The sequence below is a fragment of the Salvelinus fontinalis genome, chromosome 1 (genome assembly GCF_029448725.1).
Source record: "Salvelinus fontinalis isolate EN_2023a chromosome 1, ASM2944872v1, whole genome shotgun sequence".
NCBI lineage: Eukaryota > Metazoa > Chordata > Actinopteri > Salmoniformes > Salmonidae > Salvelinus > Salvelinus fontinalis.
This window is the reverse complement of record NC_074665.1, coordinates 42,337,151-42,353,267: the sequence shown is the minus strand read 5'-3', so window position 1 is coordinate 42,353,267 and position 16,117 is coordinate 42,337,151. Positions and strand designations below refer to the sequence as shown.

Sequence of the window (16,117 nt, the reverse complement as noted above, 5' to 3'; positions counted from 1 at the left end):
TACGAAGGAAGGGAAACAGAAAGGGGATACAGAGTCAGTTGCACAACTGAATGTATTAAACTGAAATGTGTCTTCCGCATTTAACCCAACCCCTCTGAATCAGGACATTGATGTAGACTGGTTATATGGGAAGGAATATGCAGGTGCAGTACCTCTATAGGTAATTTCCTCTTATATTGCAACACAACCTAGAAATACAGGTTCGGACGGGTTCTATAGTTAGAGGGCAGTTGACGGAGCTCACTCGAGCTTCAAGGTCAAAATATGATCATTTCTCTCAAGATCTCATCTTGATGATATTCACTCATCTTCAAACCTGTTCAAACACTTTTCAATAAATGCTTCCTGTCCCTTTACAAGGCAGCTACTGCAACAAAGACAGAGTTACAACATAGCTTTTGCCAATCCAGATCACTGATTACCTCACTAAAAGAAGAAGGAAGTACCCACTGGGCACAAACTGATTGAATCAACATTGCTTCAATGTAATCATTAATATGTTGGATGTCACCATCTCAACCAAACATCTACGTTAAAGAATAGGACTAAATGAAATCAAACTTTATTTCAAGTGCATTTCAAGTTTGATAAGATTTTGTCCTATTCTTTAAATTAGATTTTTGGTTGAGATGGAGATGTGAATCGCACATACAGTATCAAATTATTAATTTTGAGACAAACTGGATATTGAATTGTGCTTGGTTGTCAACGAAACCGAATATCAAAATTTGAAGGAGATGTATCTTCTGTTTGCATAGATCCATCTGTGCCACTGACTTAGTCTGGATTTAATTCCAGATTGTCTACAAATTAATAATTAATACGTTGGATTCACGTCTTCATCTCAACAAAAAATAAAAGTTGAAGAATAGGATAAAGCCAGTGGCTCAGATGAAACTCTCCTGCGTTGTCAACCAAACACAATTCAACAATACAGTGGCAAGACAAAGTATGTGAACCCTTTGGAGTTACCTCGATTTCTGCATAAATTGGTCATCAAATTTTTACTTATCTTCATCTAGGTCACAACAGTAGAGAAACACACTCTGATTAAACTAACACACAAACAATTACACGTTTTCATGTCTTTATTGAACACACAGTGTAAACATTCACATTGCAAAAAGTATGTGAACCCAATTTAATAACTGGTTGACCATCCTTTGACAGCAATAACCTCAACCAAACGTTTTCTGTAGTTGCGGATCAGACCTGCACAACGGTCAGGAGGAATTTTGGATCATTCCTCTTTATATAACTGTTTCAGTTCAGCAATATTCTTGGGATGTCTGGTTTGTACCGCTCTCTTGAGGTCATGCCACAGCATCTCAAATCGGGTTGAGGTCAGGACTCTAACTGGGCCACTCCAGAAGGCGTATTTTCTTCTGTTGAAGCCATTTTGTTGTTGATTTACTACTATGTTTTGGGTTGTTGTCCTGTTGCATCACCCAACTTCTGTTGAGCTTCAATTGGCGGACAGATAGCCTTACATTCTCCAGCAAAATGTCTTGATAAACTTGGGAAATCATTTTTCCGTCGATGATAGCAAGTTGTCCAAGCCCTGAGGCAGCAAAGCAGCCCCAAACCATGATGCTCCCTCCACCATACTTTACAGTGGGAAGGAGGTTTTGATGTTGGTGTGCTGTCCCTTTTTTTCTCCACATGTAGTGTTGTGTGTTCCTTCCAAACAACTCAACTTTAGTATAATCTGTCCACAGAATATTTTGGCAGTAGCGCTGTGGAACATCCAGGTGCTCTTTTGCGAACTTCAAACGTGCAGCAATGTTTTTTTTGGACAGCAGTGGCTTCTTCCGTGGTGTCCTCCCATGAACACCAATCTTGTTTAGTGTTTTACGCATCGTAGACTCGTCAACAGAGATGTTAGCATGTTCCAGAGATTTATGTAAGTCTTTAGCTGACACTCTAGGATTCTTCTTAACCTCACTGAGCATTCAGTGCGGTGCTCTTGCAGTCATCTTTGCAGGACGGCCACTCCTAGGGAGAGTAGCAACAGTGCTGAACTATCTCCATTTACAGACATTTTGTCTTACAGTGGACTGATGAACATCAAGGCTTTTAGAGTACTTTTGTAACCCTTTCCAGTTTTATGCAAGTCAACAATTCTTAATATTAGGTCTTCTGAGATCTCTTTTGTCTGAGGCATGGTTCACATCAGGCAATGCTTCTTGTGAATAGCAAACTCAAATGTTGTGAGTGTTTTTTATGGGGCAGGGCAGCTCTAACCAACACCTCCAATCTCATCTCATTGATTGGACTCCAAGGTTAGCTGACTCCTGACTCCAATTAACTTTTGGAGAAGTCATTAGCCTAGGGGTTCACAAACTTTTCCCAACCTGCACTGTGAATGTTTAAATTATGAATTCAATATAGACAAGAAAAATACAATCATTTGTGTGTTATTAGTTTAAGCACACTGTGTTTGCCTATTGTTGTGACATAGATGAAGATCAGATCAAATTTTATGACCCAGTTATGCAGAAATCCAAGTAATTCCAAAGGGTTCACATACTTTTCTTGCCACTGTATTTTTGCATTACAGTAAACTGCATAAAGTTAAGGCTATCCTAGAAATTAATGTAACAGTATTTTTTCAACCTTAAAATGTGTAACACATCCATGGCTAAATTTTGAGTTTAGTTTACTGTAACTAGTATAAATGTCTTCCTACTTAATCATAGAAAGCATTCATGTTCAAGATAGCATGTAAAGGTCGCAAGTTGTGGAGATCTTCACACTTGCTGTAATCTGTGCAGAATCTTGAACAGCGTTGATCACTTCCACTATGTACTTTTTTTTCACCCCAATTGGTAGTTACAGTTTTGTCCCATTGCTGCAACTCACGTACGGACTCGGGAGAGGCGAAGGTCGAGAGCCATGCTATATTCCGAAACATGACCCCGCCAAGTTGCAATGCTTCTTGACACACTGCTCGCTTAACCCGGAACACAGCTTCACCAATGTGTCGGAACAACCACTATACCGCTGGCGACCAAAGTCAGCGTGCATGCGCCTGGCCCGCCGCAAGGAGTCACTAGAGCACAATGGGACATGGACATCCCGGCCAGGCAAACCCCTCTCTAACCCAGACGACACTGGGCCAATTGTGCACCGCCTCATGGGTCTCCCGGTCGCGACCGGCTGCGACACAGCTGGGATCAAACCCGGGTCTGTAGTGACTCCTATGTAGTGACGCCTGTGTAGTGACGCGATGCAGTGCTTTAGACCGCTGCGCCACTCGGGAGGCTCTGCAATACGTACTTTCAATGTAATCTCAACTGCAATCCAGGTTATTTGGCTGTGCTATTTGATGAAACACAGTGATAACGCATAAAGTTGTTGTATAAATACAACATATCTGCCATTGTATTGCCATTTGAACTTTGTTGTGCTTTTAAATGGTTGAAAGCGCAGATAAGACATTTAGATGACACCTAAATTAAAAAGCAGATATTGTTTTTCCATTGGAATTTAGTTGTGTTTTAGATGTTTGAAAGCATATTGATAACATATTGGGAATTTACAAAACTTCTGGCTGTCTTTTTGAGTCGGTGAATAATGGTTGAAATCTCAGTGATCAACATCTCAACCAAATATTACCCAAATGTCCACTTTGAAATGACGTGGCATGCCTTGTTGGCAGGCTTTTCAGTCCATTCTGTTCTATTCCATTCAAATTCAAATACATTTCCTCCATTCAACTCTATACTGGGTCGTGTTCCCAAATGTTTTTGGCCAGTGACCCCATTTTGATATATATATAAATATATATTTTTTTACGACCTCACCATGTAAAGAAAGTGATGTAATCAATAGCTAATGTTTCATGTTTTATTTGAGCGCTATGACAGTCTATTACAAATCAGTCTGACAGTACTTCAATCTGAAGGAAGTATGGTTTGAAGTGACTGAAATGCATCAGAGAGATATTAGGAAGTTCAGAAGATTATCAGGCAATAATTGTGCATGACATTCTGTGTAGAAAAGAACACCATCATCGCTTTCAATGATGATGTTCTTTTCCCCCCCGAGTCTGATTTGGTGCCTGGTCCTGTGCGTGGCTGGTCCTGTGCGTGGCTGGTCCTGTGCGTGGCTGGTCCTGTGCGTGGCTGGTCCTGTGCGTGGCTGGTCCTGTGCGTGGCTGGTCCTGTGCGTGGCTGGTCCTGTGCGTGGCTGGTCCTGTGCGTGGCTGGTCCTGTGCGTGGCTGGTCCTGTGCGTGGCTAGTCCTGTGTGTGGCTTGTGAGCATTGTAATAGCTTATAGCTCCAATCGTTCACAAGTTAGAGCGACATTTGTCGGAAGTCAACAGAAACCGCTTTGTTTGTCACGACCTGTTCAGCGGATATCAAAGGTTACTCACATCACAATGGTTCAATGAACCAAGCAGCAATTTTTCTCCAGAGTTTCTCTCGTGACCCTATTTTCAAATCAAGCGACCTGCATGGGGTTGCAACCCCTAGTTTGTAAACGCTGCATTAGGGCATGCAACGGAAAACGTCTTCAAACATTTCAGAACTTAAAATGAAAATGAGCATTTCTCAATGGACAAGCCCAGGTAGTTCCTCCCTGTTTCAGTACATTTTCTTCAGTTTGGTGCCTAATGAACACAACCATGGGACAAAACACAAGGTTCTACCTGGACTAAGAAATGTACATTTTTGTTTTCCATTGCAAAGCGTTTCAGAACATTTTCCACTGTGTACCCTAATAAACACGGCCCTGTTCTGACCTGTGTTCATGGTGCGGCGCAGCTGGATGAGGCTCTTGAAGGTGAGGTAGGAGATGTGTGAGGGTCCCCAACCCCCGGCCTCGGGGTCATAGCTCTCCTCATGGCCCACCCATCGGCCCGTCTCCTGCCAGAAGCCCTGCTGGTTCTGCTGGTCATTCATCAGCTCGTTCAGCTCCACGTAGGCCTGCACGGGGAGACACAAGATATTGGCAGTGTGGAATTGAGAGGGATCGCATGGGGACTAAGTGAGTTCCCAAATTAACACACATTGTCCCCCAAATCTTTTGCTTAATTCTCCAGCATGTGTCAATGTAAATATATATGGACAGATGAAGTAATATAGCAGTAGGCCTATGAGAGCCACAGGAAACTGATGCAGCCAAACTAATTTGAAATAATCCATAATGCCCAATATCGGGGTTGCCCTTGTGGCAATACCGGTGCATTTGAAAAAATGTGGTTACACTAATGCAGGTGATTCAAACACCCACAGGCATTCATCATTGTGCTGTCACCTTATTCAAGCAAGCAGGTGCACTTGAACATGATTTAGCAGTTTCGCCAAAAGGCTGATTCAGGTGTGTTCATTATTGACATTGGAAGCAATGACCTCTCTATCAACCTGTGCATTGTCACTCCTGCACACTGCACACACACAGCTCTACAAGGCATGTAGTGAGGGTGGGGTGAGGTCGGCCGCCAAGGCACCGACATGCTCGGCTGGTTGCCACAACGAGGGAGGCCGGGTGTAGCTGGTGTCTACAGCGTAAACATGGTGGCGGTAGCCCCCGTCTGCAGCGTTTTTGTCCACTGGTTGTTTTCGGTGTCGGTGTGGAGGTGACAGATTAGCTGCTGGCTGTGTTTGGAGTGTCAATAAATGGCGTGTGGCAGAGTGTGTGTGGGTACAAGAGTTTCAAAGGACAGGAGTGTGTGTTTGTTTGTGTGTATGTCTTTCCTATGTTTGAATACATTATCAATGGTGACAATCAGTTTGGTGACAACGGTGGCAGCTATGACATAGTGGTGGCAGCTATGATATAATGTGTGTGTGTGAGGGGGGAGGGTGTGTGTGCAACGGGGTTGAAGTTTGTTTTGGTTCTTGAATGAACCCTCCTGCCCCTGCCAGTCACAGGTGTACCTCAATTTAATTAAGTGCGCTTCAGGGGATCCACTAATAGTTGTAAAGGCTAGTAAGGCCATGGGAGAACAGGAGAGGAAGCCTAGGTGTAGCTGAAACGGAGACGTTTAGTTGTGAACATACGCTCTATGTAGGTCTGTCAAACGATGAAAACGTTTCATTGAGTTAATCGCAGAATTTGCTGTGTTTAATCACAATGAATTGCACGTTCCAAATTTGCTCAAAGTGAGCTGTAATGTAAGATTTTTTTATACAAAAACCATTACAATAATGTTGACGTCCTGATTTGTCTAAGCTAAATGAGGTAAATTGAGAAATCACACTTTCCTTAACCTCAATGTCAAAGTATAAAGAATAGTATTATATGGTAGTAGAATAGTAGTATTGGCTATAGGAAAGGTTATGTATGTGTAAATCCCCCCTGTTGTGTGTGTGTGTGCTGTTCTGCCTCTAAGTGAGGGTCTGCATGCATGTATGAACTACACTATTGACAAGCTGCACTTCAATGGCTTTTAACTCTTCCCACAGATGGCTGAATCTATCACATCAACTGTATCAGTAACAAAATATCTCCATCAGATTGCTCAGCATGTTGCAGGTGTTTTAATACTGTGGTACAAGGTCCTAGCCTTAAAACACCGAGAGACGGTTTCCAGACACTGATTCAGCCTAGTCCAAGATAAAATAAATGTTCAATGGAGATTCTCCACTACAAGTGGTTCTTAGTCCAAGGCCAGGCTTCTGTTTCCGGGAAACCATTTCTGAAATGTATTGTAGCAATAAGGGGGACATAGTTAGATTGAATGGAGAACCCTATTTTTCCAAGGGTGGACAGCACGGGCAGCACAAAAAACAGTATTAATACACTTCGAAATCGTTGAAGTATGCTAACCAAGGGAGTTATATACAGTATAAAGTATATACTGTAGAAACGTGTGGAGGGACCACTTACCTGGCAGTCTCCCCTGGGGTTGGCGTTGGTGTTAACGTTCAACGCAGCTGGAACATAGAAAGGAGGCTCTGATAAGCATTGTACATAAACTTTCCTATTACTGACTATACAATACATCGTTGTCCGATCATCATTGTCTGATTGATACACTTTACACCTGAATGTGACATTCTCAACAGTATCCTCTAATGACTAAGTCCCTGCCTAAATGCCTAAATGCATTTTGGTTGTAGACATTCAAGTATAGAGAGTTGTTTTTCAACCATAATTATAATTTCCCCAAATCCACTGCAGGCTTGCTGGCCGGATTTGGCTTGTGGGCTGTAAATTTGCCACCCCTGCTATACAGTTCATTCTGGACTGTGCAACTGAATGAAATACAGTGAATCTACAGAGCATTCAGAAATACATTTTCAACATTTTGTTACATTACAGTCTTATTCTAAAATGAAAACTTTTTCGCTCATCAATATACACACAATACATCATAGACAAAGTGAAAACAGGTTTCTTGAATTATTTGCACATCTATTAAATTAAATCATCTATTAACATACACTACCGTTCAGAAGTTTGGGGTCACTTAGAAATGTCCTTTTTGTGAAAGAAAAGCAATTTGTTTTGTCCATTAAAATAACATCAAATTGATCAGAAATACAGTGTAGACATTGTTAATGTTGTAAATGACTATTGTAGCTGAAAACGGCAGATTTTTTATGGAATATCTACATAGGCGTACAGAGGCCCATTATTAGCAACCATCACTCCTGTGATCCAATGGCACGTTGTACTAGCTAATCCAAGTTTATAATTTTAAAAGGCTAATTGATCATCAGACAACCCTTTCACTATTATGTTAGCACAGCTGAAAACTGTTGTTCTGATTAAAGAAGCAATAAAACTGGCCTTCTTTAGACTAGTTGAGTATCTGGAGCAGCAGCACTTGTGGGTTTGATTACAGACTCAAAATGGCCAGAAGCAAAGATCTTTCTTCTGAAACTCATCAATCTATTCTTGTGTTGAGAAATGAAGGCTATTCCATGCGAGAAATTGACAAGAAACTGAAGATCTCGTACAACGCTGTGTACTACTCCCTTCACAGAACAGCGCAAACTGGTTCTAACCAGAATAGAAAGAGGAGTGGGAGGCCCCGGTGCACAACTGAGCAAGAGGACAAGTACATTTGAGTGTCTAGTTTGAGAAACAGACGCCTCATAAGTCCTCAACTGGCAGCTTCATTAAATAGTACCCGCAAAACACCAGTCTCAACGTCAACAGTGAAGAGGCGACTCTGGAATGCTGGCCTTCTGGGCAGAGTTGCAAAGAAAAAGCCATATCTCAGACTGGCCAATAAAAAGAAAAGATGGGCAAAAGAACACAGACACTGGACAGGGGAACTCTGCCTAGAAAGCCAGCATCCCGGAGTCGCCTCTTCACTGTTGACGTTGAGATTGGTGTTTTGCGTGGTCTGCGGTTGTGAGGCCGGTTGGAGGTACTGCCAAATTCTCTAAAACGACATTGGAGGTGGCTTATGGTAGAGAAATTAACATTGAATTATCTGGCCACAGCTCTGATGGACATTCCTGCAGTCAGTATTACAATTGTGCGTTCCCTCAAAACTTGAGACATCTGTGGCATTGTGTTGTGTGACAAAACTGCGCATTTAGAGTGACCTTTTACTGTCCCCAGCTCAAGGTGCACCTGCGTAATGATCATGTTGTTTAATCAGCTTCTTGATATGCCACACCTGTCAGGTGGATGGATTACCTTGGCAAAGAAGAAATGCTCACTAACAGGGATGTAATTTCTTTGAGAGAAATAAGCTTTTTGTATGTATTAAACATTTCTGGGATCTTTTATTTCAGCTCATGAAACATCGGACCAACACTTTACACGTTGCTTCTATATTTTTGTTGTATTTAACAGATTTGCACAAAAATGTGAATTAATGTCAGGATTCTGCCTTTATTGATTGAATGAGTGGGTGCACAGTGGAGTCCGAAATTATTTACACCCTTGATAAAGATGAGCAAAAATAACTCTGTAAAATAAACAAATTCAGGTACAGAGCTATATTGTATGCTATTAACACTTTGGAAATTATTTTCTGTAGTACTAGTACAATTTCTCAGATGAAAATATTTTGTTTACCAAGTAATATCATTTGTTCTCAAAAAGGTAAGGGTAAAAATGATTGACACCCCTTTTTCAATACCTTTCAATACCTCACCTTGTGAGGAAAATGGCCCTGAGCCTTGTAGAACACATTGGGAGGGATATTAGACCATTCCTCCATACAGAATCCTTCCAGATCATTGATATCCTTCGTCTGCGCTTATGGACTGCCCTCTTCAATTCAAACCACAGGTTTTCAAGTCCGTACACTGAGATGGCTATTGCAAAATGTTGATTTTGTGGCCAATTAAACATTTCTTTATGCATTTTGATGTCTTGCTGGAAGAGCCACTTGTGGCCAAGTTTCAGCCTCCTGGCAGAGGTAAACAGTGTTTGGGAAGAAATCTCCTGGTACTGGGTAAAGTTCATGATACCACTGGTGTGCGTGGTCAAAGAGCTCTTTAGTCAGCGCAAGAACGTAGTAGAACGAGTGCATGTCTACATGTATTCCTGTGGTCCTGTCTTCCTTGTTACATAAAGTCTGTTGTGGCCTGTCACAGCATCCACAAATCTCTGACGGGAGCTGAAGATAGAAGTTGTCTGTGATAACAGCATGGATTATTTCCAAAACAGAGCAAGGTAAAGGGTAGTAGAGAGTCAGATTAGACAGACTAGACAGGTGTGTGTGTGTCAAGGTTATTATATTAAACTAAAACTGAAACTATAATTAAAACTAATCATGAAAAAACGATTTAGTAAATAATTAATGAACCCGTTTGAAAAAACAAAATTATACTGAAACTATTATCTTTGACTCCAAAACGAACTAAAATAAAATAAAAAAACATGAATTATGGGTTTTTTTTGGGGGGGGGGGGGGGGGATCACTGGTTGAATCAACGTGAATCAATTGAATCAATCATTTCAATGAAATTATGTTGAACCAATGTGGAATGGACATTGAATTGACATCTATGCCCATTATTTTTTATTTTCCAATGGGGTTTTAAAGCTTCTGAATCTGACGGGTCACATTGAAATTAACTTTATAATTTAAAGGTAGACTCAGTGAGATGACGTTGCCATGAGCAGCACCGCAGATATTGGGCTCGTTTGAGTGGTAAGACTAAAGCAAACGACTGTAGACGAAAGTGAAGTCACAGGAGGTGCATCTGAGACAGCTGAAAGACGCACACTAATGTGGATTTCCAACAGCAAGGCTCAGATCAACATGGCAATGTTGCCATTGTTAATAAAAGGTTTTCTTTAAAATGTCGAAAATAAACATGTATCTTACCCCCATATCACACACTCAAAAACTCATAATACAATATTTTGTGTGTACATTGTACAATCTCTTAGTGAGATAGAGCCTCAAATATCACATTAATTTGTATATATCCACTGTACCCATAAATCGTGGCAAATTGGTTCCTGTTTCAGTCATATTTTTGGTCCAGTTCGCATGGGTCAAATCAAATCAAATGTTATTTGTCACATGCACCGAATACAACAGATGCAGACCTTACAGTGAAAAGCTTACTTACAAGCCCTTAACCAACAATGCAGTTTTATGAAAATATGTTAAAAAAAGTCAAAGATAAAAAAACTAATAATTACAGAGCAGCAGTAAATGACAATAGCGGGGCTATATACAGGGGGTACCGGTACAGAGTCAATCTGCGGGGGCACCGGTGTTGAGGTAATTGAGGTAATATGTACATGTAGGTAGAGGTATTAAAGTGACTACGCATAGATAACAACAGAGAGTAGCAGCAGCGTAGAGGGGGGGGGGGGGGGGGGCAATGCAAATAGTATTGGTAGCCATTCGATTAGCTGTTCAGGAGTCTTATGGCTTGGGGGTAGAAGCCTCTTGGCTTCCAAGACATGGCACTCTGGTACCGCTTGCCGTGCGGTAGCAGAGAGAACAGTCTATGACTAGGTTGGCTGGAGTCTTTGACAATTTTAGGGCCTTCCTCTGACACCTGGTATAGAGGTCCTGGGTGGCAGGAAGCTTGGCCCCAGTGATGTACTGGGCCGTACGCACTACCCTTTGTAGTGCCTTGCGGTCGGAGGCCGAGCAGTTGCCATACCAGGTAGTGATGGAACCAGTCAGGATGCTCTCGATGGTGCAGCTGTAAAACCTTTTGAGGATCTGAGGACTGATGCCAAATATTTTCAGTCTCCTGAGGGGGAATAGGTTTTGTTGTGCCCTCTTCATGACTGTCTTGGCGTGCTTGGACCATGTTAGTTTGTTGGTGATGTGGACCCCAAGGAACTCGAAGCTCTCAACCTGCTCCACTACAGCCCCGTCGATGAGAATGGGTGTGTGCTCGGTCCTCCTTTTCCTGTAGTCCACAATCATCTCCTTTGTCTTGATCACGTTGAGGGAGAGGTTGTTGTCCTTGCACCACACGGCCAGGTCTCTGACCTCCTCCCTATAGGCTGTCCCATCGTTGTCGGTGATCAGCCTGTTGTGTCATAAGCAAACTTAATGATGGTGTTAGAGTAATGCCTGGCCGTGCAGTTATGAGTGAACAGGGAGTACAGGAGTGGTCTGAGCACGCACCGCTGAGGGGCCCCTGTGTTGAGGATCAGAGTGGCAGGTGTGTTGTTTTTTTTTTTTTTTTTTTTTTTTTTTTTTTGGGGGGGGGGTTGATCAGCTTAATATTGCGGAAAGAATGTTGCTTCCAATGTAATTGTCTGCATCATTTCCAATCCCCCATATTTGTTTGGGTAAATATATATATCCATTCACGTATGCATACATATACACATATATACATACACATACCTACATAGACATACATACTTTTTTTAAAGAGTATACCTTTATTATTATTCCCCGCAAACCCTACCACCGATCCCCCAATTGGAGTAAACTGATAAACATTTCTGTTTTTACCTTCAATTTATACATCTTATACACATTTTACAGACACAGTCTACTTTATAATAGTTCTCTCTTGTTTGTTCTTAGTCCTTCCTCTATTTATGTTGTCCATCCAGTTTGATTTCCAATTGTAACTGTGCTATTTCACAATAGCTCCGCACCTATACACATTTCACAGATCCCGTATGCCCTACATTGTTTATCTTGTTATTAGTCCCACCCTTCAGCTCCACTCAACCTTTCCCATCTATCTTCCAACATCATCCATTTCGGATTTTTATTTGCCATATATTTTTCAACTGTGCTGTGATGCTTCACAAAAGATTTGAATCTTCCTATTCTCATAGCTTCCACGGATTGTAAATTAAAAATAAACATTTTTGCTAAAATAATTATTATATTATTGATTGATTGACTATGGCTTTTCAAATCCCCCAGTATTGCTATCTGTAGCGTTAGTTCTACGCAAATGTTGCAATTCTTCAAGGTGTGTTGTTACCTATCCTTACCACCTTGGGGTGGCCCGTCAGGAAGTCCAGGATCCATTGGCAGAGGGAGGTGTTCAGTCCCGGTGGCTTTATCTTAGGGATGAGCATTGAGGGCACTATGGTGTTGACCACTGAGCTGTAGTCAATGAATAGCATTCTCACATAGGTGATCCCTTTGTCCAGGTGTGAAAAAACAGTGTGGAGTGCAATAGAGATGGCATCATCTGTGGATCTGTTGGGGCGGTATGCAAATTGTAGTGGGTCTAGGGTTTCTGGGATAATGGTGTTGATGTGAGCCATGACCCGCCTTTCAAAGCATTTCATGGCTACAGACATGAGTACTACGGGTTGATAGTCATTTTATGCATGTTACCTTAGTGTTCTTGGGCACAGGGACTATGGTGGTCTGCTTGAAACATGTTGGTATTACAGACTCAGACAGGGAGAAGTTGAAAATGTCTGTGAAGATACTTGCCAGTTGGTCAGCGCATGCTCGGAGTACACGTCCTGGTAATCCGTCTGGCCCTGCGGCCTTGTGAATGTTGAGCTGTTTAAAGGTCTTACTCACATCTGCTGCTGAGAACGTGATCACACAGTTGTCCGGAACAGCTGATGTTCTCATGCATGTTTCAATGTTACTTGCCTCGAAGCGAGCATAAAAGTTATTTTGCTCGTCTGGTAGGCTCGTGTCACTGGGCAGCTCTCGGCTGTGCTTCCCTTTGTAGTCTGTAATAGTTTGCAAGCCCTGCCACATCCGACGAGCGTCGGAGCCGGTGTAGTAAAATGTGATCTTAGTCCTGTATTGATGCTTTGCCTGTTTGATGGTTCGTCGGAGGGCACAGCGGGATTTCTTATAAGCTTCCGGGTTAGAGTCACGCTCCTTGAAAGAGGCAGCTCTACCTTTTAGCTCAGTGCTAATGTTGCCTGTAATCCATGGCTTCTGGTTGGGGTATGTACGTACAGTCACTGTGGGGACAACGTCCTCGATGCACTTATTGATGAAGGCAGTGACTGATGTGGTGTACTCCTCAATGCCATCGGAAGAATCCCGGAACATATTCTAGTCTGTGCTAGCAAACAGTCCTGTAGTTTAGCATCTGCTTCATTTGATCACTTTTTTATAGACCGAGTCACTGGTACTTCCTGCTTTAATTTTAGCTAATAAACAGGAAACAGGAGGATGTAATTATGGTCAGATTTCCCAAGTAGAGGGCGAGGGAGAGCTTTGTACGCGTCTCCGTGTGTGGAGTAAAGGTGGTCCAGAATCTTTTTCCCTCTGGTTGCACATTTAACATGCTGATAGAAATTAGGTAAAACTGATTTAAGTTTCCCTGCATTAAAGTCCCCCACCACTAGGAGCGCCGCCTCTGGATGAGCGTTTTCCTGTTTGCTTATGGCGGTATACAGCTCATTGAGTGCGGTTTTAGTGCCAGCATCGGTCTGTGGTGGTATGTAGACAGCTACGAAAAATACAGATGAAAACTCTCTAGGTAGATAGTGTGGTCTAAAGCTTATCATGAGATACTCTACCTCAGGCGAGTAAAACCTTGAGACTACCTTATATATCGTGCACCAGCTGTTGTTTACATATATGTATAGGCCCCCGCCCCGTGTCTTACCAGAGGCTGCTGTTCTATCCTGCTGATAGAGTGTATAACCCGCCAGCTATATGTTCTTAATGTCGTCGTTCAGCCACAACTCGTGAAACATAACATATTACAGTTTTTAATGTCCCGTTGGTAGGATATACATGCTTTCAGTTTGTCCCAATTATTTTCCAGCAATTGAACGTTAGCTATCAGGACCGAAGGCAAAGGCAGATTAGCCACTCGTCACCTGATTCTAACAAGACACCCTGATCTTTTTCCGCCAAATCTCAGTTTCCTTCTCCACCGAATGATGGGGATTTGGACCTGGTCGGTTGTCTGTAGTATATCCTTCCCGTCCGACTCATTGAAGAAAAACTCTTCTTCTAATCTGAGGTGAGTAATCGCAGTTCTGATGTCCAGAAGCTCTTTTCGGTCATAAGAGACGCTAGCAGCAACATTATGTAGAAAACAAGTTACGAACTACGCAGAAAAATCTAACAAAATAGCATGGTTGGTTAAGAGCCGATAAGACATCAGCTAAACCCCCCCTTATGATTGGTTGACAATAGAGCCTCCCAATATGCAGGTGATAGCTGCAGGATGAAGTTGGTGAAGAGCAACTACAGAAACTTGCGGTCGACTGCAGTCAAAACTTCATGACCATTGATCACATGGTTTTTGACATTTTTTTGCCCTAGAATGCAACTCACTTTGAAAGACTTGACAAAATTGATCTGCTTGAACGAGCGCATTGACAGGAGCACGATGCAAAACTTTGCTCTCAGTAACAGTCATACGGAGTTTCTGCGAATGTACATGGGTGTGCTTCACACTGCTACAATGTGGTAGATATGGGACCAAAACACTCCTGTTTTTTGCGGAAATTGACCCAGCACCACTACTGTTTACTTTGTGCATCTACGTCATCTCGCTGAGTCTACCTTAAAACCTAACCTAACCTAACCTATGACCTGACCCATCATCTTATGCATTACTGTCCCACAGTGGCAAGAACTGACATCCCCAAAAACACATAAATGGCTAAAACTACAACTAAATCTAAATAATATAAAAATGTACATATAAATGTTTTTATAAAACTATAAATAAAATAGAAATATTAAAGTGGATCTGAAAACTAACTGAAAATAAACCAAATTTAAAAAATTCTTAAAACTAATAGAAATTAAAACTAATATTAAAACACTAAACTATAATAACCTTGGTGTGTGTGTGTGTGTGTGTGTGTGTGTGTGTGTGTGTGTGTGTGTGTGTGTGTGTGTCAGTGTGTGTGTGGGTGTGGGTGGGTGGGTGTCTGTGTAGATGTATACAAATTGATCCAGCATGAGTTTTGTATGGATAACCAATGGAAATATACACAGTGCAAATGAGGTGGAAAACGACTAGCATCTCAGATCTCAACTTCCATATACAATGATTGCCATTGAAATTGATATTTGCACAACTATCAAACCTATTTTGGACAGTTTTTTAACTAACAAAGTGACAATTAAATTTATATCATGTAAATAGTACATGCATTGTTCCTATCCCTCTGTTACACCCTGAGAGCTGTCCTATGGGTTAATTCATGTAACTCTGTGAAATTATATGTGGCGGTAAATATGTTGCATGATGGCAGTGATAAATAAGATAACAACTAGAGTTATAATACAAAAATAAACAGATAATTATGCATTATGAACCAAATATTTTCGATTGAGTTAAAACATTTGCATTGTTGATCATTTCCAGCCAAAATATAGCATAATAATTTTTCATCTTGCACAATTTTATCACAATAACTAATAATAAAATAAAATACTATTTATAAGAGTAACGTTGATGGAAAAGCTTAAACGTACCTGCACCACAAACTAGCCAACCCAACCACTTTGACAAGCGACTGGCCCCCTCAATGCAAAAAAAGTGTGACTTTATAAACACCACCTCTTTATAATGTCTGTGACTGTGGCCTTAGAATGGGACACACACACACACACACACACACACACACACACACACACACACACACACACACACACACACACACACACACACACACACATACACACACACACACACACACACACACACACACACACACACACACACACACGCACTTCACTCAGACTCTGAGCCAGTGTGTTCCCAATGTCACCCATAATATTGATAGTAAATACCGTCACTTGATA

At 41.7% G+C, this 16,117-nt stretch overlaps 1 protein-coding gene across 1 annotated transcript in view; it reads right to left on the bottom strand.

Annotated features, from left to right (window-relative positions):
• slc4a1b (solute carrier family 4 member 1b (Diego blood group)) overlaps window positions 1–15,831 on the bottom strand; it is a 45,991-nt gene extending 30,160 nt beyond the window's left edge. The window contains exons 1-3 of the mRNA XM_055921897.1: window positions 15,788–15,831; window positions 6,838–6,884; window positions 4,748–4,931 (exon numbers count right to left, since the gene is read on the bottom strand). Of these exons, the coding sequence (XP_055777872.1) occupies window positions 4,748–4,907 (160 nt within the window). The 5' untranslated portion in view covers window positions 4,908–4,931; window positions 6,838–6,884; window positions 15,788–15,831. The remainder of the gene's footprint in view (window positions 1–4,747; window positions 4,932–6,837; window positions 6,885–15,787) is intronic.
• Between the last annotated feature and the right edge of the window lie 286 nt (window positions 15,832–16,117).